Here is a 25,212-nt window from a genome sequence, read left to right as displayed (position 1 = left end):
CACACAACGTTCTCTACATTCTATGAGATTTTCTGGGGCTTATATTAGCCACTACATTCACATTACATACAAATCAACAGAATTACTGAGGTGTGAAGTAATGTCTCAAAACAATATCCATAATGTATAAGAAGACAAAGTTAGTTGCTTCAGATATTCTCTGAATGCAAAAGATGGTGATTTGATCTGATTTCCAAAAAAAAGGGCACTGTGCCACCTATAAACGCACGCCGCCCGTTTGATCGCTCACAACCTTAAATGTGTGTCACTCCATGGGCCTAGTAGCCTTCTCAAAGTACCGGAAGTATCTCGCTACGTGATACCACTGCATAACACGAGATACAGACGTCCCAACGCTCAAGACGTTATAACCACAAAAAGGTTAAGGGGGACGTAACGGAAAATGTAAACATTTAAAAAATCATTACAGCCATATTTATTAATGTACAGATCTAAAATTTTGCAGGTGTAAAGCAAAAGAGCTGTTTTTTAAGGGAAAAATATAATAAAATATACAGGTTTAATATTTTGCCTGAAATACGAATTTTTAATTTTTTATTGTCTTTTTTAAAAAAAAGCCATAACTCAAATTCTAATCATGCAATTAATCTGAAAGGTTATAAGACCACAGAACTTCAGTTATTAATTTATGATACAAATTGTATCAACAAAGTTTTTAATTTTGAACATCCAAAATTAACTTTTTTTTCTACATACAATCATCCACAAGTCAGAACGTAATTGCAGGATTTCATATTTTTCAGTTCTAGGGAGACAGCAACACGTTGCGAACAGTTCCTGAAAATTTCATAGCTTTAGTGCAATATACTTTTTGATAAAAGACTTCTAATAACGTACAAAATTTAAAACGTAGAAAATGAGAGTCATAGATTTTCTTCTCATACTTCTACCTTACCTCAATTTTAAGAGCCTCCACACTGATACTCCTCATCCTCCAGGTTTATCTTCTCTTCGAATGTGCCTGGCGTTTATTTTCAGGTAAGGCACTGATCTGTTAACGTTCTTGACCCTGCTCTTGTCGGTGGTGTAAAATACTTTGGTTCTAAACACACCAGATCTATACCAGCCCTCTTCAGCACTTCAATTCTGCCATTATTTCCGTTATTGTAACTTAAAACTGAGTCATAGAGACCTATTTTGAGTACTTCAAGCCCACAGAATGTCCTTTTAAATTATTATTGGACCTTTCATTTGCATTTTGTGTCTTTCTGTGAAGACACTTTGTCAACAAATCAGGGTGTGCATGAAACCTAAATGTGGGCTTAATTGCATTCATAACAGCTGGTAATCAGTGTTCATGTGAATACATCTCATTTGTATTGTTGAACTTACCAATCGTCTGTCGGGCATAGATTGTGCATTGGTGTTTCGTCAAAATGTGGAAAAAAATTGCCTAAGCAGCACGTCTCATTGCCTCTAAATTATGTGTGTTTTTCCTGATAGCTCTCCCATAAAGTAACTGAAGACAATCAATTTCTTTCAGAGTAAACTTGCCTTTTTATCCTAGTCGTTTCCCATCTTTAAGTATTTCACCTTTCTTCTCTTTCAGCAAGTGACGAAGCCTACCACCAAGCCTCTTTTGGATGTAGCCAACACATTCCAACTTTTCTATTTTTGTATTGTACAGCTTTTTATCTGTTACAGCTTTGAACGAAGAGGAGTTTCCATCACCAAGGTATTTAGTATATCTAACACCATACTGGTCCAAAGATCTGGAGAGCATCCTCACAACTGCAGCAGCCTCCATGCCCCCTCTATTTTTAGAGCATGCTACTGCATGCTTTTCGTGCCACATTTTCTCACTGTCTTCATTGTTGAGCATTTTCCTTGTTGCACACTGGTGGCGGTATTTAGGTATAATTTCTACATCTAAAACTTTACATGAGTCAATACCAATAACAGATGCAACTCCATACAGAGATATGTGACCCCTTTTCATCCAGGTCCCAACTACAGACATACATAGGTCAGTAACATTTGTAGCAGATTCACTGTCATGAATATCTACCTCAGGATCTATTTCTTTTTGGTTTATTTCCACCAATTCCTCCACTACTTTCTTCATAGAAACTTTGGTAGTATTGCATACATCATCAGACATTTCTTTATTTATTTTTTGAAACCTTGCACAAGGTGGAGGTATGTTCAGAAAACCACACAATAAATTACTTCCTTCCCTGCCCTGTCCAAGGCATCTTGGAGCATATGCTAACCTAAAATTGCTTTCATAGGTACGAATGTCAGTTTTTTTGGAGGAAGAAAATGAAAATTCATAGCCACATCTTAAGCTATTCCCACTCTTCTTTCTTCAACAACAATCATGCATTCCGTATTTACAGCTAATACATGAACATGAAAACTTTTATAGCCTGGCAGAGAAGGTCTAAATCAATAAGTCTGAATCCAGTGGAATCCATATCAACATCATTCACGCACCTGTACAGTTCTCCTGACCCAAGTTTCGATGCTGATGCTGAGAGCTTATGTTCTTCATTTGGAGCTGCTTCCTCTTATTTGTTGGTAAACCAATTTCCATGATATCTCCGTTTCCTAAACACAGTTTTTCCACCAACCATTATGCATAAATCTTGTCCTCCATGTAAAGGTTTGCGGATGCAACCTTCCACCTACTAATATGTTAGTATTGTCAAAACGTAAATAAACAACATGTAAGAAAGTTTCAGGCGAAGATTCAGATGTCAGCCAGTGATACCAATGTCAGCAAAAGATATGGAAAGAAAATAGCCTTCACACTGACAAAAATTCCACTGAAGCAAGCACTTTCCCAAATGTCGGAAACGGTGGGAGTGGCCGCCAGTGTAGAGTTAATCAGTTTAACAATTTAAAGGTATTTCTAAAGCTGCTACCACGATAAAATTCACACACTACAAAAATAAAACTATGTAGATCAAGAAAATAATACTTCCGAAAAATCGATTTTTTGGATCAAAATCCATTACATCCCCCTTAATACGACCGAGAATATTCGCTTCCGCCTGAAGGGATTATATTTCCAGCCCTTCTAGATTCTTCATCGCTTCATCCATCACTGGAAACACCACTATTCCCTATATTAAAGTACCTGTAGATTTTTTTATGCCACCATTTCCGTTAGTCGTGTTAGGAAGGATAGATGAAGGTAAAAGTATGCATTTTTGGTTGTACTAAATATTTTCTAAAAAACTTGCAGCAATATTGTATCAAGTACACATGCAACACACAGTTTGACATCTTGGTAACATTGTGTAAAAGTTTCAGTGCCACCCATTTATTATTTGAGGAGTACTAAAAGTTTCCGTCAAAAGTAATTATGCGTACTGTTACCCCATGCTGTGGCAAGAGTACACTAATACCCGAAAATAAATATCAGAGTTCTGGCTAAAGCTGACTTGGCATGAAGTATCTCCTGAATACAATGCAGAAAGGATGGATGGCGCGGTAATTCTCAACCATACAAATACAGGGCTATTACAAATGATCGAAGCGATTTCATAAATTCACTGTAGCTCCAATCATTGACATATGGTCACGACACACTACAGATACGTAGAAAAACTCATAAAGTTTTGTTTGGCTGAAGCCGCACTTCAGGTTTCTGCCGCCAGAGCGCTCGAGAGCGCAGTGAGACAAAATGGCGACAGGAGCCGAGAAAGCGTATGTCGTGCTTGAAATGCACTCACATTAGTCAGTCATAACAGTGCAACGACACTTCAGGATGAAGTTCAACAAAGATCCACCAACTGCTAACTCCATTCGGCGATGGTATGCACAGTTTAAAGCTTCTGGATGCCTCACGGTTTAAAGTTTACGGCCCCTTTTTCTTCTGCGAAAAAAACGTTACAGGACACGTGTATCTGGACATGCTGGAAGATTGGCGCATGCCACAACTGGAGACCGACAGCGCCGACTTCATCTTTCAACAGGATGGTGCTCCACCGCACTTCCATCATGATGTTCGGCATTTCTTAAACAGGAGATTGGAAAACTGATGGATCGGTCGTGGTGGAGATCATGATCAGCAATTCATGTCATGGCCTCCACACTCTCCCGACTTAACCCCATGCAATTTCTTTTTGTGGGGTTATGTGAAAGATTCAGTGTTTAAACCTCCTCTACCAAGAAACGTGCCAGAACTGCGAGCTCGCATAGACGATGCTTTCGAACTCATTGATGGGGACATGCTGCGCCGAGTGTGGGAGGAACTTGATTATCGGCTTGATGTCTGCCGAATCACTAAAGGGGCACATATCGAACATTTGTGAAAGCCTAAAAAAACTCTTTGAGTTTTTGTATGTGTGTGCAAAGCATTGTGAAAATATCTCAAATAATAAAGTTATTGTAGAGCTGTGAAATCGCTTCAATCATTTGTAATAACCCTGTGTTTCACATACCGCACTGCCTATTCAAACATTCCCTGTTGCTGAGCGTAACGCTGTAGGTAGAAAGAGCTCACTCATGAATCTTCCATCTTAAATTAGACGGTGTGATGCAAAAGGCTACTGTTTTGGAGCCAAAATCTAAGAATAGCAAGCTGTTTTCAGTACCATTTTTTCTTTCGGCCAGATGTTGGCCCAGATGGAGATAGTGAGTCACCTGCCGTGTGTATTTTTACCCCCAACTGAAGAAAAAGAAAAGGATTAGAAATTTCGTTTCGCAGCTTGATGCGGGCTCCAGGACTCGACGTCTCGCCGCAGTAAGTCTTCCATTGTGGAAATATTACACTCGTGTGGCTTCAGCGTAAGTCGTGGGGACAGCAGGGCATCAAGGAGGGAACGTTGATGGGTGATTATTTCATGCCCCCTTCTTAAGGATTTTTGCTGACAAAGGAACCTCCCCATCGCACCCACCTCAGATTTAGTTATAACTTGGCACAGTGGATAGGCCTTGAAAAACTGAACACAGGTCAATCGAGAAAACAGGAAGTAGTTGTGTGGAACTATGAAAAAATAAGCAAAATATACAAACTGAGTAGTCCATGCGCAAGATAGGCAGCATCAAGGATACTGCGAGCTCAGGAGCGCCGTGGTCCCGTGGTTAGCGTGAGCAGAACGAGAGGTCCTTGGTTCAAGTCTTCCCCCAAGTGAAAAGTTTACTTTTTTTATTTTCGCAAAGTTATGATCTGTCCGTTTGTTCGTTGCGTCTCTGTTCACTGTAATAAGTTTAGTGTCTGTGTTTTGCGACCGCACCGCAAAACCGTGCGATTAGTAGACGAAAGGACGTGCCTCTCCAATGGGAACCGAAAAGATTTGATCGCAAGGTTATAGGTCAACAGAGTCCTCCACAGGAAAACACGTCAGATAATAATTGTCTGAAAATAAAAAATTAAACTTTTCACTTGAGGGAATACTTGAACCAAGGACCTCTCGTTCCGCAGCTGCTCACGCTAACAACGGCACCACGGCGCTCCTGAGCTCACGCTATTCTTGATATTCCCTATCTTGCGCATGGACTACTCAGTTTGTATATTTTGCTTATTTTTTTCATAGTTCCACACAACTTTCTCCTGTTTTCTCGATTGATCTGTGTTCAGTTTTTCAAGGCTTATCCACGGTGCCAACTTGTAACTAAATCTGAGGGGGGTGCGATGGGAAGGTTCCCTTGTGAGAAATATATAGTTGCCTCGCTAAAATCAGATCTCACACAACAAGGCAGGCATCACATAGTTGATTATTTTGATGAGAAAGTATTTTATGCTGAGATGATAATAGACCAGTTGCCTTTCTGTGCAGCCTCTCGGAGTGCAAGCCCATCGAGAATGGGGAGGCACGGTTGCTGCCTGAGGAGGAGTTCCTGCTGGTGAAGTGCGGCAAGGTGATGGTGAACGCGCACGTCGTCGTCGCCGAGACGGAAGCTGTGCGCAGGCGCGTGGACGCGCAGCAGGAGCAGGCTGCCCCGGGCCTCAGCGTGCTGCTGCTCGGCATAGACTCCATGTCGCGGCTCAGCCTCTTCCGCACCATGCCGCACACGGTCGAGCTGCTGCAGCGCCGTGGCTGGGTCGAGTACAAAGGCTACAACAAGGTGCGCTCACTGCCGGTACTGGAATAATGATTGGGTTCGTCACATTAGGCACCGACAACATTATTATCATCATAATTTTATTATTATTATTATTATTATTATTATACTGATTTATACTGATGGCCTACGTGATTGGTGCCTTCGGATACAGAATATACACTCTAAGACAAAGAAAAAGGGGGGGGGGGGGCGAGACCATGAAGGAATTACTCAATTATCTGAGCGGGAACGAAATCAGTAGATATGATATACATGTGCAGATAAACAAATGATTACAATTTCAGAACAATTGGATGATTTATTCAAGGGAAGAGAAGTACACTACTGGCCATTAAAATTGCTACACCAAGATGAAATGCAGATGATAAACGAGTATTCATTGGACAAATATGTTATACTAGAACTGACTTGTGATTACATTTTCACACAATTTGGATGCATAGATCCTAAGAAATCAGTACCCAGAACAACCACCTCTGTCCGTAATGAAGGCCTCGATACGCCTGGGCATTGAGTCAAACAGAGCTTGGATGGGGTGTACAGGTACAGCTGCCCATGCAGCTTCGACACGATACCACAGTTCATCAAGAGTAGTGACTGGGGTATTGTGACAAGCCAGTTGCTCGGTCACCACTGACTAGACGTTTTCAGTTGGTGAGAGATCTGGAGAATGTGCTGGCCAGGGCAGCAGTCAAACATTTTCTGTATCCAGAAAGGCCCTTACAGGACCTGCAACATGCGATCGTGCATTATCCTGCTGAAATGTAAGGTTTCGCAGGGATCGAATGAAGGGTAGAGCCACGGGTCGTAACACATCTGAAATGTAACGTCCACTGTTCAAAGTGCCGTCAATGTGAACAAGAAGTGACCGAGACATGTAACCAATGGCACACCATACCCTCATGCCGGGTGATACGCCAGTATGGCGATGATGAATACACGCTTCCAATGTGCGTTCACTGCGATGCCGCCAAACACAGATGCGACCATCATGATGCTGTAAACAGAACCTGGATTCATCCGAAAAAATTAGATTTTGCGATTTGTGCACCCAGGTTTGTCATTGAGTACACCATCGCAGGTGGTCGTGTCTGTGATGCAGCGTCAAGGGTAACCGCAGCCATGATCTCTGAGCTGATAGTCCGTGCTGCTGCAAACATCGTCGAACTGTTGGTGCAGATGGTTGTTGTCTTGCAAACGTCCCCATCTGTTGACTCAGGGATCAAGACGTGGCTGCACGATCCATTACAGCCATGCGGATGGGATGCCTTTCATCTGAACTGCTAGTGATAAGAGGCCGTTGGGATCCAGCACGGTGTTCCGTATTACCCTCCTGAACTCACAGATTCCATATTCTGCTAACAGTCATTGGATCTCTACCAAAGCGAGCAGCAATGGCTTGATACGATAAACCGCAATCACGATAGGCTACAATCTGACCTTTATCAGAGTCGGGAACGTGATGGTATGCATTTCTCCTCCTTACACGGAGGCATCACAACAACGTTTCACCAGGCAATGCTGGTGAACTGCTGTTTGTGTATGAGAAATTGGTTGGAAACTTTCCTCATCTCAGCACGTTGTAGGTGTCGCCACTGGTGCCAACCTTGTGCGAATGCTCTGAAAAGTTAATCATTGGCATATCACAGCATCTTCTTCCTGTTGGTTAAATTTCGCGTCTGTAGCATGTCATGTTCATGGTGTAGCAATTTTAATGGCCAGTAGTGTAGTTTCTCGAATTGAGTAAGTCAGTAACACATTGGCGTACCTTTGTTTCTTACGAAAGCAATTATTCAGCTTGGTGTTGATATACGAAGTTGTTTGAATTCCTCCTGAGGGATATTGTGCCAAATTCTGTCCAGTTGGCACGATAGATCTTCAATATCCTGAGTTGGACGCAGGGCCTTGCCTGTAATGCTCCAAACTTTCTCAGTTGGGGAGAGATCCGGTGACTTTGCTGACCAAGGTAGGATTTTTGAAGTGCTAAGATAAGCAGTAAAAACTCTTGCCATGTACGGGCTGGCATTATCTTCCTGAAATGTAAGCCCAGGATGAATTGCCATGAAGCGCAACAAAATGGGGCATAGAATATTGTCGATGTATTACTCTGCTGTAAAGGTGTATTGGTTGACGACCAAATAGATCCTGCTATGAAGAGAACTGGCATCCCAGACAATCACTCTTGGTTATTAGGCCATATGTCGGATGATAGGTTCGCAACACACTGCTGTCTGGAAATCTCCAGATACATCTTCTACCTGGAATGTCATTAACTATAGTAGAATTGGTTTCAGTGTCGAGTCCCAGTTCAAAGGGAGCCCTGATGATAGGCAAAGATGTGTCTGATGATGACTTGGACAGCGGTGGTATCCCAACCTGAATGTCGCTTGCCATATAGTCTGACAACCAGGAGTGATGCTCTCTGGTGCAATTTCTTTTCACAGTAGGGCCCTTTTGGTAGTCATCTGTGACACCCTCACAGCATATTGGTACAACTATGATATTATGTGCCCTGGTGTGTTGCTCTTCATGGCAAGCCACCCTGGGCCTACATTTTTCTTGGAGTGTAGTACACAAAGCTGCCAACTTTCCAACCCTGACAATGGCTCTAACCCTGCTTGTTATAACTAAAGCTGAATTTGGATGACAGGTATGGTTACATTGTTTTGTGCCATGTCAACTCCGTGCCAAAGTTCATCAATCATGGCTAGAGGCTGGTGGCATGTAGATCTCTCAGCAACCTGTGAAGAGTTGTTTTCAGAGGTTGTGAGAGAGGTGGAAAACATGCAGGTCAGGGCAATGCACACACTCCATATCAAGCTGCAGGAATTGCAACTCCAAAACCATTCATCAGTTATGAAAACACCTGTTACTGGAAAATGTTGTGCTGAAGCCATGAACATGGACTGTGGGGTAGTGGCAAAATGTCATTTGTCAGATGGTTCTTGGTTCACATTATTTTCACATTGCAGACCAGTTTATGTCTGACCTATGCCGTCCTAAACATACAATGCAAACTGCTTGCTGTCAAGAGTAAAATGTGGTGGTGTTTCAGTGATGATCTGGACAGCCATATCATGGTATTACATGGCCCATGTGTACTCTTCAGGGTTGCACTGCTGCTAAGGATTATGTGATTTTTTGACTGTTTAGGTCCATAATGTGGTAGAATGTTTTTGCCCCGATGGTGGTGCTGTGTTCATAGTCGACAGGCCCCCTATTCACATAGCTTACATCACCCACGATTGCTTTTGTGAGCATGAGGATGAACTGTTGCAGATTCCTGGCCACCACAGTCACCATGTCTCAATATTATGAACCTTTGTGGGTGCTTTTAGAGAATAGGGTCCATGGGTACTGTTCATCTCCATCATTGTCACATGAACTAGCAACCATTTTGCAGGAAGAATGGTATAAGGGTCCCTTGAAAATCATGCAGGACATGTGTATATCTGTTCCAGGAAGACTGGAAGCTGTCTTGAATGCTGATTGGTTACCTGCATTATGTTAGATATGGTAATGTGTTGTGTATATGACATTCCCATATTTTTGTCCACTGCTATTGGTCAGGACAGCAAGGGGACCATAAAGTCTTGGATTGTCTTATTAGAAAGACAATGTCACAGAGATTTTAAAAGATAGGGCCCTGGCACCAGCCTTAATATGTCAGAAATGAAACACCTGCTGTCTAAATCACAAGTAATGTGAACCAGAGGCAATTGTCTTGTGTACACAGTTGCATCCCCACACCATCACTCCCAGTGCTGGATGTGTACAAAGGTAATGAATGCTATGTGGTAATGTTTGTTCTTATTGGTGCCTCCAGACAAAAACACCCATCATGATGCTGTAGAGACAACGACGATTCATCTCAAAAGACTCTGTTGCCATTTGTGTGACAAGGGCTGCAATTGGGTGCACCAGTATTGGCTAGTCTCTCTCTGTTGCAGCATCAAGGGAAGCCATGACAATAGGTTGCTCATTGTGTGGCCATGTTAAGATCCTGCTTAATGAACAATATGGCCTTCCTGAGGTCATTGGTTACATACCTGCAGGACAGTCACTGGATCCTGATGTCTGCTAGCAATGGTACATGGAATCGTAAAGTGCATTGTGAATAGACCATGAGCCTGTTGCAATCTAATTCGGACATGAGCTGTTAGATCTTTCTTCTTCTCCTTAGGAGAGGCATAACAATACTCTCAGCCAGCCGTTTCTTTACTGTTATGGAAAACAGCCATAGGTTTTTGCTATTTTTAATGTTTAATGTAAGTTAGCTAAAAAATTATTGAGGCTTGTTGTTAATCCTATCTTTTACTAAGAATGGTTAATTCTCACTTGCTTGGATACTTCAGTGCTCAACTCCCTTCACTGTCCTGTTACAGGGCCAAGTGACCATAGAGCCTTTGTTTTGTTCTTGTTCCCAATGTGCATCTGCTGACGTTTCTAATGTTTGCCATGTGTCTATTTATCAGAGATAATATTGGCAGGAATATTTATAATATCGGAGACATCTTTTATTCTACCCATGTTGAAGTGAATAGTTTTCAAACTTAAAATCTGCCTGGCAATCCTTGCTAAATCTTCAATTACGGAACATTCCCATAGGGGATGATATAGTGTGCAGATTTCACCACAGTCACAGCTTGTCATTGCCAGATATGTAGGCTATGGACCATGTCTGGAAAGGTGGTGCACAGAGTCACCTACTTGGCACATAATGTGCTGCCTGAAGCCTTTCAGTTACACCAGGAAGAAATGGTAATGTTCTCCTTCCTGAGACAGAAAATTTTACATCTGTTACCATTCTGTAAATGTGAAATATTAAATTCCTTATAAATCTCAATTTTGACCAACAGGAAGCATGTAACTACTTCATTTCCTGGTCTTTCTTTGTTGTTCTCATTTCTCCAGGGCTCCTTCATGTTCTTCTCATTTCTTTGGTCCATGTTGTGTGATATTTCTTATTTTTTCCACCTTTCAACTGTTCTAAATTTAGTAATTTTTCTTTAAAACAAAAAAGTATCTGTTGATGCTTGTGTAAAGTTATGAGCAGAAACAGACAGCAAAAGGTTACATAGTTTCTCCCCATGTATCCACATATCGTTAGTAGCCCGGTCCCGAGTTTGTCTCGGTCCGGCACACAGTTTTAATCTGCCAGGAAGTTTCATATCAGTACACACTCCGCTGCAGAGTGAAAATCTCATTCACATGTAAAGATGTTACTTTTTATTGTCTTACAGGGTTACTGCAGATATTCATTTATACTATAATAGCAGTTGGTCACTAAGAATTTAAATATTGCTTTTTTTGAATGCAGACAATGTTTTTATTTCTTTTAGCTGAGTTGGAAGTTTGTTGTACAAAACAGTAGCCTGAATGTTGATTTGTTTTTGTGTTACAGTCTTGTTTACTCTTTTTTATGTGGATGTCATTGCACATCCTTGTATTGTAGGAATGAAGATCTGAGATGGTTTTATAATTATCAATGTGCATTTTTATATTAACAACACTTTTTTTTATATAGAGGCATGGTAAGGGTAGAATATTCAGGTTTTGAAATAACTGTTTGGAAGGTGTTAGCCTTGTATTGTTTGAAATCATTCTAACAGCTTGTTCTTGTAAGGTAAAGATGGTTTTCATGTTTGCCTTATTATGACCCCAATGGGTTAGGCCATCGGTGATAGCAGGATCGATGTAAGCAAAGTAGACAGTTCTGCTACACTCTCTACTACACACAGTACTAATTATGCGTAATGCAAGGCAAGCAGAGCTTAACTTGTTAGTGAGGTAGAGAATGTGGGCTTTCCAGTCTAAATTTTCATCAATTTGCACATCTAAGAATTTTGTGGCAGCTATCCTTTCAATTTGTTTATTTTGAATTTTGGGGTTCACACCATGATGAGACTTTGTTTTCCTGTAATGCATATAATTAGTTTTTGAAATATTTAAGGTTAGCCTGTTCAGTTCAAACCAGTTTTGTATGTATTCCAAAACTCTGGTTGCAGATGTTGGCAATACCCTATCTATGCCTGTAACAACAACATTTGTGTCATCAGCAAACAAAGTTACGTGCAGTCCTAGAATGCTGCCCTGAGGTACTCCAATTGGTACAGTCTGCATGTCCAATCTGTACACAATGCTTTGGTTTTTATTGTTTGATGAGGTAATTTCTGTACCTGTTTTCTATTGTGGAGATATGACTGAAACCACTTTAATGCAACTCCTCGTATATCTATAGCTTCTAGTTTGTCTAACAAGATATCATGATCAACAGCATCGAATGCCTTCGATAAGTCAAAGTTTATTCCTACTGTACTGTACTACTATTTCTGCCAAGTCCTATTACAATGTTTTCAACGAATTGGGTAATTGCTGTTTCTGTACTCGTGCCTTTGCAAAAACCATGTTGGTTTACAGACAAGAGACTGAATTTTTTGAGGTAGTTTGTAATTATATTTTTCAGGACAGTCTCTATTATTTTTGAAAATGCAGATTACAAAGCTATTCGTCTAGAGTTTCCCACTTCATATATATTACCCTTTTTATACAACGGTTTAATTTTTGAAATTTTTTAATCTTCGTGGGAACGCTCCTTCTGTTAATGATATGTTTATGATATGTGAGAGTGGTTCTGCTATTACACTAGCTCATTTAATTATGACTGAACCTGGTACCTCGTCAGTTCCAGAGGACATTTTATTCTTCATTGTTGTTGTTGTCGTTGTCTTCTTTAAAAAAAAAAAAAAACAACTTCTAATTTATTTGTGGGACATAGCAATATTGAATTATCACTTTGATCTCTTTGAACTGTGGTACTACTATTTCCAGCAAAATTTTTTCTCAGATTGACTGGAGTGTTTATGAAATAGTCATTTATGTAATTTACTAGAGTACCATTTCTGAGTAACACACCATGATTCATCTTTTAATACAATGTCATATTGCTTTCGACGCGATTGCTGTCCCTATGATTACTTAGTCATTGTGCACTGTCTTGGCTGTTTTAATTATCTTCTTATAAATTTTCTTATATGTCTTAACATATTCTGCAAAGTGTTCATCTTGGTTGGCTTTTCTCAGTTGATTGAGAAGTTCTATCTTTTGACTGGATACTCTGACTGCAGGTGTTATCCACTGTCTGCTGTTTCTTGGCATGACATTAATTCTTGTCAATTTCTTTGGAAAACGCATCTCAAATATGGACATGAAAGTATTATAAAATTCATTGAATGATTCATCAGTTGATGATTTTGAGTATACATCTTCCCAGGTTTCTTTTGCTAATGATTGAATAAAAATATTGACCTTTTCTGGGTGGAAGTGCCTTTTATATTCCCTCTTGTATTGAACCACCTCAGGTACAGAAGAATGTATGCGTGTTACTAGTGTGTTGTGGTCTGAAAGACCTAAGTTTGTGTTTTGTGCCTCAGTAACATCATTTTTGATTTTTGTAAAGATATTATCTAACAGGGACGAAGATGACTAATTATTCTAGTGGTTTCATGTGAAAGATGTTTAGGATACTCAAAAGCTGTCTTTTTTTCTTCATTTTCAATTAACAGGTTGATGTTAAAATCCCCACATAGTAATAAGTTCACTTCATTGTTATATAAAATGATTAGCACTGCTTCCAAATTTTTAAGAAATATGTTTTTGTCACCTAGTGGTGACCTGTATCTTGATATGACAACTTGTTTTTTATGCTTCTCCTCGGATTTTAGGTCTATGGCACATGATTAAAAATTTTTCTCAATATTTAGATGTTATGTTTCAGATCTAACTTTATACTGCAGCCCGGCCATAGTGTATATGCATACTCCACCATTTTTAAAAACACTGCACCAATAATGAGATGCTAATTCAAATTGCTTATATTTATAAGACTTAATTCACTGACCCTGCACCAGTGTTCTGATAGACAAATACAACAGATCTCTACAGAGTTGTTTATAGTGACTTCTAATTCTAACACTTTATTTCTGAGACACTGAATGTTTTGACTCATTATCTTGAAAGTTCTGCACGTATTTGTTATTTTGTCAATACCTAGTGAAGTGAAATGCTGCTTTGTTGTTGATATTTGACACTTATCTGCAATTTTTCAGGATGATTTGTCACAATCTCTTCCTTTTCTTCATTTGGTGCCATAAAAAATAATCATTAAGTGTAGCAGCTGTACTTAGCCTTTGGCTCCTCCTCAGGCAGTGTTGATCAGCTGTTACTGTTGTTGGAAGTTCAGTGACTGCTGCTGTTGGTGCTGTCAATAACATGGTTTCTCATACAGTGACTGTGTTTGCTTTTTTTTACTGACACTGTTTCTGCTGGAGGTGGGGCTGCTGCTGTAACTGATGTTGGTTTTTCCTCAGCTACTGATGTTTCTTCTGCTGTTGATGTAGGTTTAGTTGTTATTGCTGTTTCTTCTTCTTCTTCTTCTTCTTCTTCTTCTTCTTCTTTTGTTGTTGTTGGTGGTGGTGGTGGTGGTGGTGGTGGTGGTGGTGGTGGTGGTGCTGCTGCTGCTGCTGCTGTCATTTGTGTAGTACTTGCTACAACTGGCTTTAGTGATTTTTCTGATACTGCTATTTGTGTTGCACATATTTGCAGGTGCCTCTTGATTTTTTTCCAGTAATTTCTGGGTCACAATTTCCTTCCCTAGATTATTGTACCAGTGAAGGACATGGCAAGTGTGGAACCGGTGCCCAACGTTGCTAATATCAACATCATCAACGTTTTTGAAAAGCTTGCATATATCAGAAAGAAGGTCATTGGTGGCTCTGATCTCCTTGTTTACACAAGACCAATGTGCCAAATCGTAGCGGTGGGGAATGGTCTCAAAGAGAATGTTTTTGTGCGACATATGAACCAGTTGTTCCCTTAATTTTGAGCAAGCTGTGGATGTTTTTTTTCTGTATATATCATGTGAGCTGCTAAACAGAGCTATAAAGTCGCCTGAAGATAATTCCATAATTTGTTTATAATGGATAGCATTCATTATTTCTGAGAGGGGCGCTCCTGGCTTGACAAAGTTCATGGCTTTCATAACTGCTTTCTCATTAACATGTGAGCCGATTCCACGTCCATGGCTATCAACTAGAATATAAAGTTTCATCAAGTGATCATGGATTTTTTGCTGTGACATAGGTACATGTTGTTGTCGTTTGCGAGTCTTCAGGGGTGCAGAAACGGTTGGTTTAGGTATCTGAATGTTTGAAGTAGCATTTTCTGATGCAGAGTTGTCACTTAGTGTACTTTGGACATCATATTGGTTTTTTCTAAAAGGAATTGGTGAATTTGGTAACTCTCTGCTGTTACCAGTATCACATTTCCACTCCGATATTGTGTCTTTGGCTGTTTTTATGACGGGCTCAATTTTTTTTTTGTACCGTACATTGAGCTCTCTTTCGCATAAAATGCATATGACTCCATTTTTGCCACCTCTCTCATAGTTAGTAGTAGTAGTAGTAGTAGTAGTAGTAGTAGTAGTAGTAGCTGCTTTATTCATCTGTAGATATCTTTTTACAGGGATATAGGACATGTCAAAGTATTTACAAATTTAGAGCAATTTAAAATAAGTAATTCGTATACACATATATTTACAGACTTCTAGTTAAAGACAATCATTAGATTTACTCCTGGTATACAATACAATACAAATAACATTATTAAATAATGTAATGCCACATTGTTCCCTCATCTCTCACTATCAGTCACTGCACAGACTATACACACATTGTTTCATAAGAACACACACACACACACACACACACACACACACACACACACACACACACACACACACACAGGTGTGATCTCTGGGCCATTTTCTGTACTGCAACTTTCCATCCATTTTCTATCTCCATAATGAGTCGGATGATGAGCTCAGAAAGAGGAAGAGGCGTTAGTATTGTGCTATGCATAGTGGGGGTAAGTATCTCTAGAAAGGAAAAAAAGAAGGGAAAAAAACATAAAGTGAATGTGTTATGTGAAATGTTGGATATTTTATAATCATCATTATTATTTATTTGTATAACATTCTTTATCAAACCCCCTACTCTGTTTTAGCTAAGTAATCCTTCAATGTATAAAATGTATTGCATAACAGGTACTTTTTAGCTACCTTTTTAAATAAGTGTATTTTGGTTCAAAATGGTTCAAAATGGTTCAAATGGCTCTGAGCACTATGGGACTTAACATCTGTGGTCATCAGTCCCCTAGAACTTAGAACTACTTAAACCTAACTAACCTAAGGACATCACACACATCCATGACCGAGGCAGGATTCGAAACTGCGACCGTAGCAGTCACGCGGTTCCAGAGTGAAGCCCCTAGAACCGCACGGCCACACCGGCCGGCAAGTGTATTTTGGCAATTTCTTTAATCTCTTTTGGTAATTTATTGTACAGTTTTATTCCTTGGTATAAAATGCTGTTTTGAGTTTTATATTTATTTTTTCTTGGTAAATGTAAGTTGAGTCTCTCTCTTGTTGCATGGTCATGGATAGAGCTGTTTGAGCAGTAATTACCAACGTTACTTTTGATGTGTACAACTGACTGGTAAATGTATTCACATGGAACAGTTAAAATCCCCAGTGTTCTGAACAGATCTTTACAATGAGCTCTACTAGTATTTTTGGTTTATTATTCTAATGGCTCTTTCTGGAGTTTGAAAATTGTGTTCATATTTTGTGCATTTGTTCCCCAAAAAAGAATTCCATAGCTAAGAATTGAGTACACATGAATAATATGTAACTAAAAGACACTGCATGTTACACACTGATGATAGGATTCTAAGGGCATAACATGCTGATGACATTTTGTTTGCAAGTACCTTTGTGTGTTCACACCACTTAAACTGAGAATCAATATTCATTCCTAGAAATTATGCTTTTGTTACACAGTCTATAGAGGCACCATCTACATTTAATTTAACATTGTCATTTTTCCTCTTCAAACAGAAATTCATGGCATTTGTTTTCTTTATGTTCAATGTCACTTTATTACTTATTGACCAATCATAAACTTCCTTGAGTTTCATTTGCTTTTTCGGCAAGCAGTTCTCTTGTTTTCTCAGTGACTATAATATTGCGGTCATCAGCGAAGAGGATTTTTTCACCATGATTAACACTACTGGGGAAGTCACTGATGTATATCAGGAATAGTATTGGTCCTAATATGCTACCCTGCAGAACCCCTATATTTATGTATTTTGGTTCCGATAAGTGTTTTACTAAATGTTCAGATCTATCTGAAGTATTTCTTATCTCTACACTTTGTACCCTATCTGTTAGGTATGATTGAAACCAGTCGTTAGCTACCCCTCTTATTCCTAAGCTTCTAATTTATTTAATAGAATCTTATGGTTGACTGTATCAGACACGTTTGAAAGATCCAAAAATATGTCTGCGACACACCCATTATTATCAAGAGCATCAAGTACAACTTTCGTTAATTCTACTATGGTGACTCCATATTTTTGCCACTTCAGAAACCAAACTGTGATTCACTTAAAAGATTGTATTTATTCAGGAAATTCATTAATCTGTCTTTCATAATTGCTTCTGTTATTTTTGAGACTGTTGACTGCAGGGAAATGGGCCGGTATTTTTCTGTCTTCTGCATTACCTTTCTTAAGCAAAGGTACAACTCTTGCCTGTTTTAACTGCTCCGGAAATGTCCCTGATGTGAAGGATTCATTTATTATATTTGTTAAGGGGCCTTATGTAATCCCCATGCATTGTTTCAGTACACACACTGGTACTTCATCTAAGCCCACTGACTTTATTTTATAGTTTTTGAATTGTTTTGCTGACTTCATTCTCTGTGGTTGGAAGTTTTTTACACACTATAACTTCTTTTAGTGTTGTTAAAAGTTCTTGTATCTGAATGACATTTATCATACAGTTTACTTGCGTTCTGTTGGGTGTCTTTGTTACAGTCATGTTTTAAAACCTTTATCTCCTCCAATAACACTGAGATAATTTTGTTCGAACAGTCTTTTCCATTAAGTTTGTGAACTAAATCATCTGAGAGACATTTTGAGCAGAACCAAATCATATGTTTTGGATCTGTATTTACACATTTATAATGGAACACAGTTTTACATACCGCACACATTACACCTTTTTCTGAACGTCTCTCGCAGATGAAGGGATCCGAACATATTATTTCACTTGATTTGTCGTATGACAGTGTGGACGCTCCATGTGTGAGGTTTTCTTTAAATCTTCTTCTGGCTTCATTGTTCTTTTCTGTTACTTTTATGATGATATAGCACGAAAAACACACATACTCGCGATACTATTACACATTGTACACTTTTCCTCATTCTTTTTGTACTTTTGTTCGGACCTAGTATTCTGCCAATCTACACTCAGCTCCATGTTACCTAATTACATGAAGTAGGTTTTTTGATACTAAAGTACGTACCAAATGTTGCAAAGCTATAGAAGGCTGTGATACAGAGTGTGAGAGTTAGTGATGTAGAAAAATACTGCTTGAATAAGGGCAGTGGTAGAAGAATGATTTTAGGATTTTGAGAAGGGATTAGAGCTGACTGGAAATGGCATGGAATCTTCAAAGATGTGTCCAGGAACTCTGGGTGAGGTGGGTGGCACAAAAACGACACTCAGTGCTGTGAACACATGTCCGTCTTGTCCTCAGAGATCAGTTAAGATAATAAGGAAGTTGTCTTGTTCTTCACTTTGTGTACTCTGCACCCCACATTCCGGTTGGCATAATCATTGCCTTAAGGAACCCATTTTTTCTGTAAATTTGTAGGTACTTGTTTAATATGCGTGCATTTCCAATCTGTACTCATTGTGTCAACTCTAAATGCATGCATCTGGTGGAGCCACACTGTAAAAGTGCATGCAGATGGCTCCTTAAATACCATCTTAACTTGGGTTCACTGACAGGTTTGTCTCATCTTACAAAATTTCAGAAATGTGGGGACACCTACCTTGTAGGGCTTATAGGTAGGTAATATTGAACAAGTACATAGAAGAGTGGCACTAATTGTCATTGGTTTGATGTAGGGGAGAACACCATGGAAATGCTAAAAAATTGGAGTTGGCAGATTCTTGAAAGCAGATCATTATTTTATCGCATGACAGCCTCCTTAAGTTTCAGAAATCATATTCTGGTGCCCCCAACTTATCAGTCCACTTAAATGCCTCTGTGCATGCTAATTATCTCTGTTACTGTGCTCCCGACATGAATGGAAAGGAAAGTATCCGAGACATGTGGTATCTGCTAAGTACATATGTAGATGTAGAATACAATATACACTAGTGTGTGTGTGTGTGTGTGTGTGTGTGTGTGTGTGTGTGTGTGTGTGTGTGTGTGTGTGAGAAAGATTACATGCAATAACAACATAAGGAGACTGATGTTATTCAACAAAGAATGAATGCCTATAAGAATTTATATCATCCCTGCATATTAATTGATTAATTGAGACTGGAAATTTGGTGCACTCAAGAGGTTTTTCTTTTCCAGGTGGGAGACAACACATTTCCAAATCTGATAGCTCTTCTGACTGGGCTGAGCTATGAAAAGGTCAAGAAAGTCTGTTGCAAGACAAAGGAAACACCAATGGATGACATCCCTCTTATCTGGAAGGATTTTCATCAACAAGGATACATAACTGCGTACGCTGAAGATGAAGTATTTATTAGCACATTCAACTACCATAAAGGTGGCTTCAAGCATCAACCTACAGACTACTATCTTCGACCCTTTTTCCTGGCCACAAACAGGAAACTGAAATCTAAATCTACTGATCAGTCAGCTACATGTGCCGGGTCTCTTTCTGTTTCAGAACACATTCTTAGGTATGCAGTAGATTTTGCAACCGTTTTTCAGAATGCCTCGTATTTTGCACTCTTTTGGGTGAACAATTTTAGCCACGATAACCTCAACACCCCTAGTGCTATGGACATTAAAATCATGTACCTCCTTCAAGAGCTGACAGACAGTGGTGTTCTGAACAATACACTTGTACTTTTTTTCAGTGATCACGGAATGCGCTTTGGGAAGATACGAGAAACAGTTGTTGGTTGGTTTGAGGATAGACTTCCCTTCCTGTATTTCTGGATACCTCCTTGGTTTAGGAGTAATTACCCTGATGCCTATAAGAATATTGTCACAAATAGCAACAGACTAACATCACCTTTTGATGTTCATGCGACTCTGAGAGACGTACTTGAAAGGGCAGGAAGAACAGACAGTGAAATGAGTGTCAAAAATGCAAGTCTCGAATGCCCAACGTGTAACAGTCTCTTCAGGGAAATTCCCTATGATAGGAAATGTAAGGATGCAGGTATTCAGCCTCACTGGTGTGCATGCACGGAGTACAGGACGGTGTCTACCAAAGATACTACCATGCAGGCTTGTGCAAAATATGCACTTTCTGAGCTGCAGTCTATGTTAGATGCTGCAAACAAGGAGAGAAAAGTGAAACTTTGTGCTGATTTGAAGTTGAAACGAATAGTTGAAGGAAAAAGCAATGATCTAGATATTAAAGCAGAAACGGATCATGTGGACTACGTAGTTGTGTTTCAGACTACACCTGGTGATGGACTGTTTGAAGCAACTGTCAGACACTTCCACAAAGATCCAGCATCTTTCAGTCTCACAGGACAAATTAGCAGGCTAAATATTTATGCCAATCAAAGTAGGTGCATTTCAGATGCTCATCTGAAGCTTTACTGTTACTGTCTAGATAAAAAAGTGTGATTCACAAAATTTCCAAGAAATGTCTATTGCTTGTGCGTCAATGAGAGTTACCAGGTAGCTCAAATGTGGTTCCATTCTGTAGCATCTATATGTTCCTGAAACAATGAAATGTCATGTTGTAATGACAGTAAGATAGATTATTTTGCAGACAAGAATTTTTATGATTTTTTTTTCTTTTACCATGGCTGTGAAGCTAAATTTTATATAAAAACTGTTCAGTGGCTGCTTTTTAAGATTGTGACTGAAGTAGTTGCAATGAAAGCAGTTATCTAGTTGGTATTATTTTTTTATGTTGTGTTTAAAAGTACTTCTCATACTTTAAAGGACTATGTATTACATCCTGTTAATATGAATTTACCTTTTCTTTATGGCTAATTATTTTTTCTGGTGACTGAAGTGATGTCTATGATTGTTCATAGAGTTCAGGAAATCATAGTTCCTGCAAGTGCATGAGGACAGTACAAATGTGTTAAATGTGTTCAAAGGCCAAATAGATGGTGGTCATTGTACTGGCTGCAGACTGCCTAATGAGAAATGTTACTGTTGTGTTTCCCTTTTCTTTCAGCATGCAGCTGGTATGGAGTGCTGAATTTTCAGAACAGGAAATTTCTTGAGCACTGAATATTTTGTATTTTTCTTCATTATAAAACTTCATTCACTTGTTACTTTGCAATGTATGATTATCACACATGTACAGGTCTTAGACGGAGTACACCACAGTTCTAAAAATGTACCCTACTCTGCTTCAGTGAAGAATCCCCAAGTATGACAGCTGTAAGCTGCCAAAAGACAAGCTGTAAAGGAAATATAGGATGCAATATAAATGATGAAGATAAGAAAGATAGCCATTGTACTCGAGTATTATTTTGCAGATAACTCCCCCCCCAACCCTCCCTGCCCCCTCCCCCCACACAACCAATTTCAATAGGCAAAAGAAAAAGAGCATTCCCTCAGCTGAAAAAAGAGATGGTGGTAGTTACCTGAAGGAGGGCAGAGTAAAAGGCAATAGAAAAAATTTTTGGAGCACAATAAACAAGAGAGATGAAGAAACAGGAAAAGATAATGAGATTTGGGGCAAAAAATGTAACTAATGCAGGGGACAAAGGCGTATTTGGAGCTAATGTGGATGGTTTAGGAGGGGGGCCGGGGGACAGGGTAGATGAAGGATTAGGACTGGGATAAAAGATACAAAAGGACGGAGGGCAACAACAATGACGGACAGGGAATAGAGGAAAGTGAATTACAGGGATTAGCAGAGATTGAGACCAGGAGGGTTGTGCAACTAAAAGATACACTGGTATAAAAGTTTCCTGAACACTTCAGAGAAGATGCAGTTCATTGGAGGCAAGAGGATGCCTATAGTATTAGAGATGAAGCAGGTGTAGAAATAAGTCATTGTTCAGAAGAGCAGCTGGGTGGTCCAGCTTTCCACATTCTTCTGAGCAGCAACAGGGTAGCCATTTTACAAAGAAAGTAGTACAGCAACAACATTGCAGTTGCTGTGTAAAAGAACTGCTTCCACTAGTGGGATGCTTTATTGAGATACGCAAGTGACAGGACTGGAATAGAGAACAATGGACAGTTGCATGGATAATCCTTAAAAGTGTTTCTTTCACAGATGAGATGTATGGGAGAAGGTGTTTGGAGTAGGAGTCTCATCAGAACACGCTAGGATATTCTGTTGGCTGGGGAGAGTATGTGGGCAACGATGTGGGACAGATATGTTTAATGTTAGAAAAAGACAAAAGGTAATTATGCTGAGATGCATATCATGTTGCAGGTGCTTTTCCTCTGCGATACTATTTAAATGGTGGGAGGGGGGGGGGGGGGGAGATGCGGCAGCCAACAGTATGTCCAAACCTCAGTGGTTCTTACTCATGGTAAGCCATTCTTTCATCATATCATTGAGAATGTATAGTAAATAAATGCATCAATATTTTAGTCACTTTACTTGGCACATGCCAAGGTTAACAGATAACACTGTGAGACTACATCATACTGGCCTTACTGGGTTCCATCAATTCGACTTACCCTGTGGATAAGTCAGAGTTGAGACCCTGCACACCCATTACTCCCACCACTTGCCCCACCCCTCAGGCCCCCCTCCCCCCACTGCCGTGAACCATGTAATAGTGATGTAAATTACTATTACTTTCATTGCAAGATCAGCTAAATGTGCCTCATGATCTTGTTGAAGGAGGTCAAGGGGGAAAAAGCTGCACCAATTAAAGCTAATTCGTGCATCATCGTTTAGGGGGCAGATTATGATAAACTAAGTTATTTTTATGAACTCTTTGTATAATAAGTGAAATTTCTAATTTGAAGTTGTGCAGGGTCTGCTAATTCAAAGTTCTGTTGATCTTGAGTGATGATACAAAACAAGAAGGTTCCCACATTCAACTCATCTTGAAAATGGTTGATGAAAATGTATTGTTGACCTTTTTCTAAAATTTATGAACGTCCATAGCCAATAAACAATGAATGTCACTAAAATAATTTATATCTTAGTTCTTCTGGTCCAATACTGTTTTGCAGTTTATTGAAAAACAGATGATATAATAATATGATGAAACATAAGTAAGCTAATTGAGATAGATTTTAAAGCAAGTGCACTTACAATGCTCCTCCCATACTGTCCATAGATGCATTATTCTCACAGTAAAATATTATCAAGAAGCTTTGCAGTTCTAATGGAAAAAAATATATTTGGGAGCAGTATCATATTTTCAAAACATTTGGATCAGTTTTATTATTTTTAGATATCTTTATGAAGAAAACATACTCTGTAATTCCCCATTTAACATGATATTCTTGGCTACATAAATTAAACACTTTGATAACTCATTAAAGGTAGAAATTTTGTGTACTGTGGAAACATGTTTCTTTGAGTATTTATGATTTGTTTCTCATATGTCTAGCATCAGACTTAACCTATTTATTTGACTTGCACACAAAGTAATGAGAATGTAAGTCACTTCATAATACACTTAACACTGGATTACTGCACTCGCAAGAGTAGAGTTAAAGAGTGTTATACTTTGAATGTGTAATTATAACATTCCCGAGCTAGTTCCTGAAGCTGGACTAATGATAAAACTAAAGACTGCTAATGTATATGACCACAGAAGCAAAATAAAACAATATACATAACTTTTGTGTGTTTTAGAGTTGTTAATTATATAAATATATAAAGATAGAGAAGAAATACTGTATTTTTGTTCTATTGTAAATGTTGACAATGTAGTAAAATGAATTATGCTTGTTTTACTTCTTTTGTATCTTTGGATTGTTTAAAAAATACTGCCTGAAAGTGAAAGACTAGCGTGTAATAACAGTTTATACTATAGGATGGAATTTACTTAATAATTCATGTCATTACGTTTTTGGCTTTATGTAATATTGAATTCAGTTGGTGGTAGATGCAGTATCGTATTGCAGCCCCTGAGCAAAAGTATGGAAGTACTACAGGTGAGTAATGAACATTCATGTTGGACATAAACAGCAGGATTAGAACAATGGAAACCACCCACATATCACACTTATTCCGGGCATGATGAAGCTCAACAACACCTCTGTTCTCCCAACATGTGACACTGATAATATTGTGCTGATGATACATATTTAGAGATGCCTGAGAAAATTGAGGGGGACTGACACAAAAATTAGAAGCTGCGGAATGACAATATTAGGAAAAAGATACATTGCTACTCACCAAATAGCATAGCTGTTGAGTCACAGACAGGCACAACAAAAAGGCTACAAAACACATTAGCCTTCGGCAAGAAGGCCTTCTTCCGAAATGACACACTTACGAATTCACATAAATGTAGCTCTCACATGTGACCACTGTCTCTGGCTGCCAGGGTCAGTCTGTGACTCAGCATCTCTGCCACATGGTGAGTAGCAATCTATCCTCCTAATATTACCATTATTCCATATAGGAATCACAGAATGTTATTTAGCAAAAAGTTAGAAACTGATTCTTCATCATCATCATCTATAAGCAAAAACAGTTATCACATTTTGATTAGTGAAATTATTCTTCTTCTTCTTTTTCGGCACTACAGCTCATGAGAGGCCTTGGCCTTTTTGAAATTCTGAATTCATCTGACTCTTGGTCAGTCCAGATATTCATGCCTTTTGCCAACCTCTCACTGAATCCCAACCAACATATTCTCAGAGATTTTAATTCAGTGCATGTACAAGTATAAGACCTATGGAAAGCATACACTGAGGTAAAAAAAAGTCATGGAACATTTGCTAATGTCATGTTGGGCCTCCTTTTGCCTGGTGTAATATAGCAGCTCAGTGTGGCGTAGACCAACCAAAAATTGGAAGGCCCCCGCAGAAATTTTGAGCCATGCCCTCCCTATAGCAATCCATAATTCTGCAAGTGTTTCCAGTCCACGATTTAGTTTATGAACTGATCTCTCGATTATGC

General features: G+C 39.2%; 1 protein-coding gene across 2 annotated transcripts in view; it reads left to right on the top strand.

Annotated features, from left to right (window-relative positions):
* LOC126245033 (uncharacterized) overlaps positions 1-24,038 on the top strand; it is a 336,256-nt gene extending 312,218 nt beyond the window's left edge. For both annotated transcript variants that reach the window (XM_049948285.1, XM_049948286.1), the window contains exons 4-5: positions 5,751-6,039; positions 19,533-24,038. In XM_049948285.1, the coding sequence (XP_049804242.1) occupies positions 5,751-6,039; positions 19,533-20,771 (1,528 nt within the window). In that variant the 3' untranslated portion in view covers positions 20,772-24,038. The remainder of the gene's footprint in view (positions 1-5,750; positions 6,040-19,532) is intronic.
* The last annotated feature ends 1,174 nt before the right edge of the window (positions 24,039-25,212 follow it).

The sequence above is a fragment of the Schistocerca nitens genome, chromosome 1 (assembly GCF_023898315.1).
Source record: "Schistocerca nitens isolate TAMUIC-IGC-003100 chromosome 1, iqSchNite1.1, whole genome shotgun sequence".
NCBI lineage: Eukaryota > Metazoa > Arthropoda > Insecta > Orthoptera > Acrididae > Schistocerca > Schistocerca nitens.
This window is presented reverse-complemented; position numbering and strand designations above follow the sequence as displayed.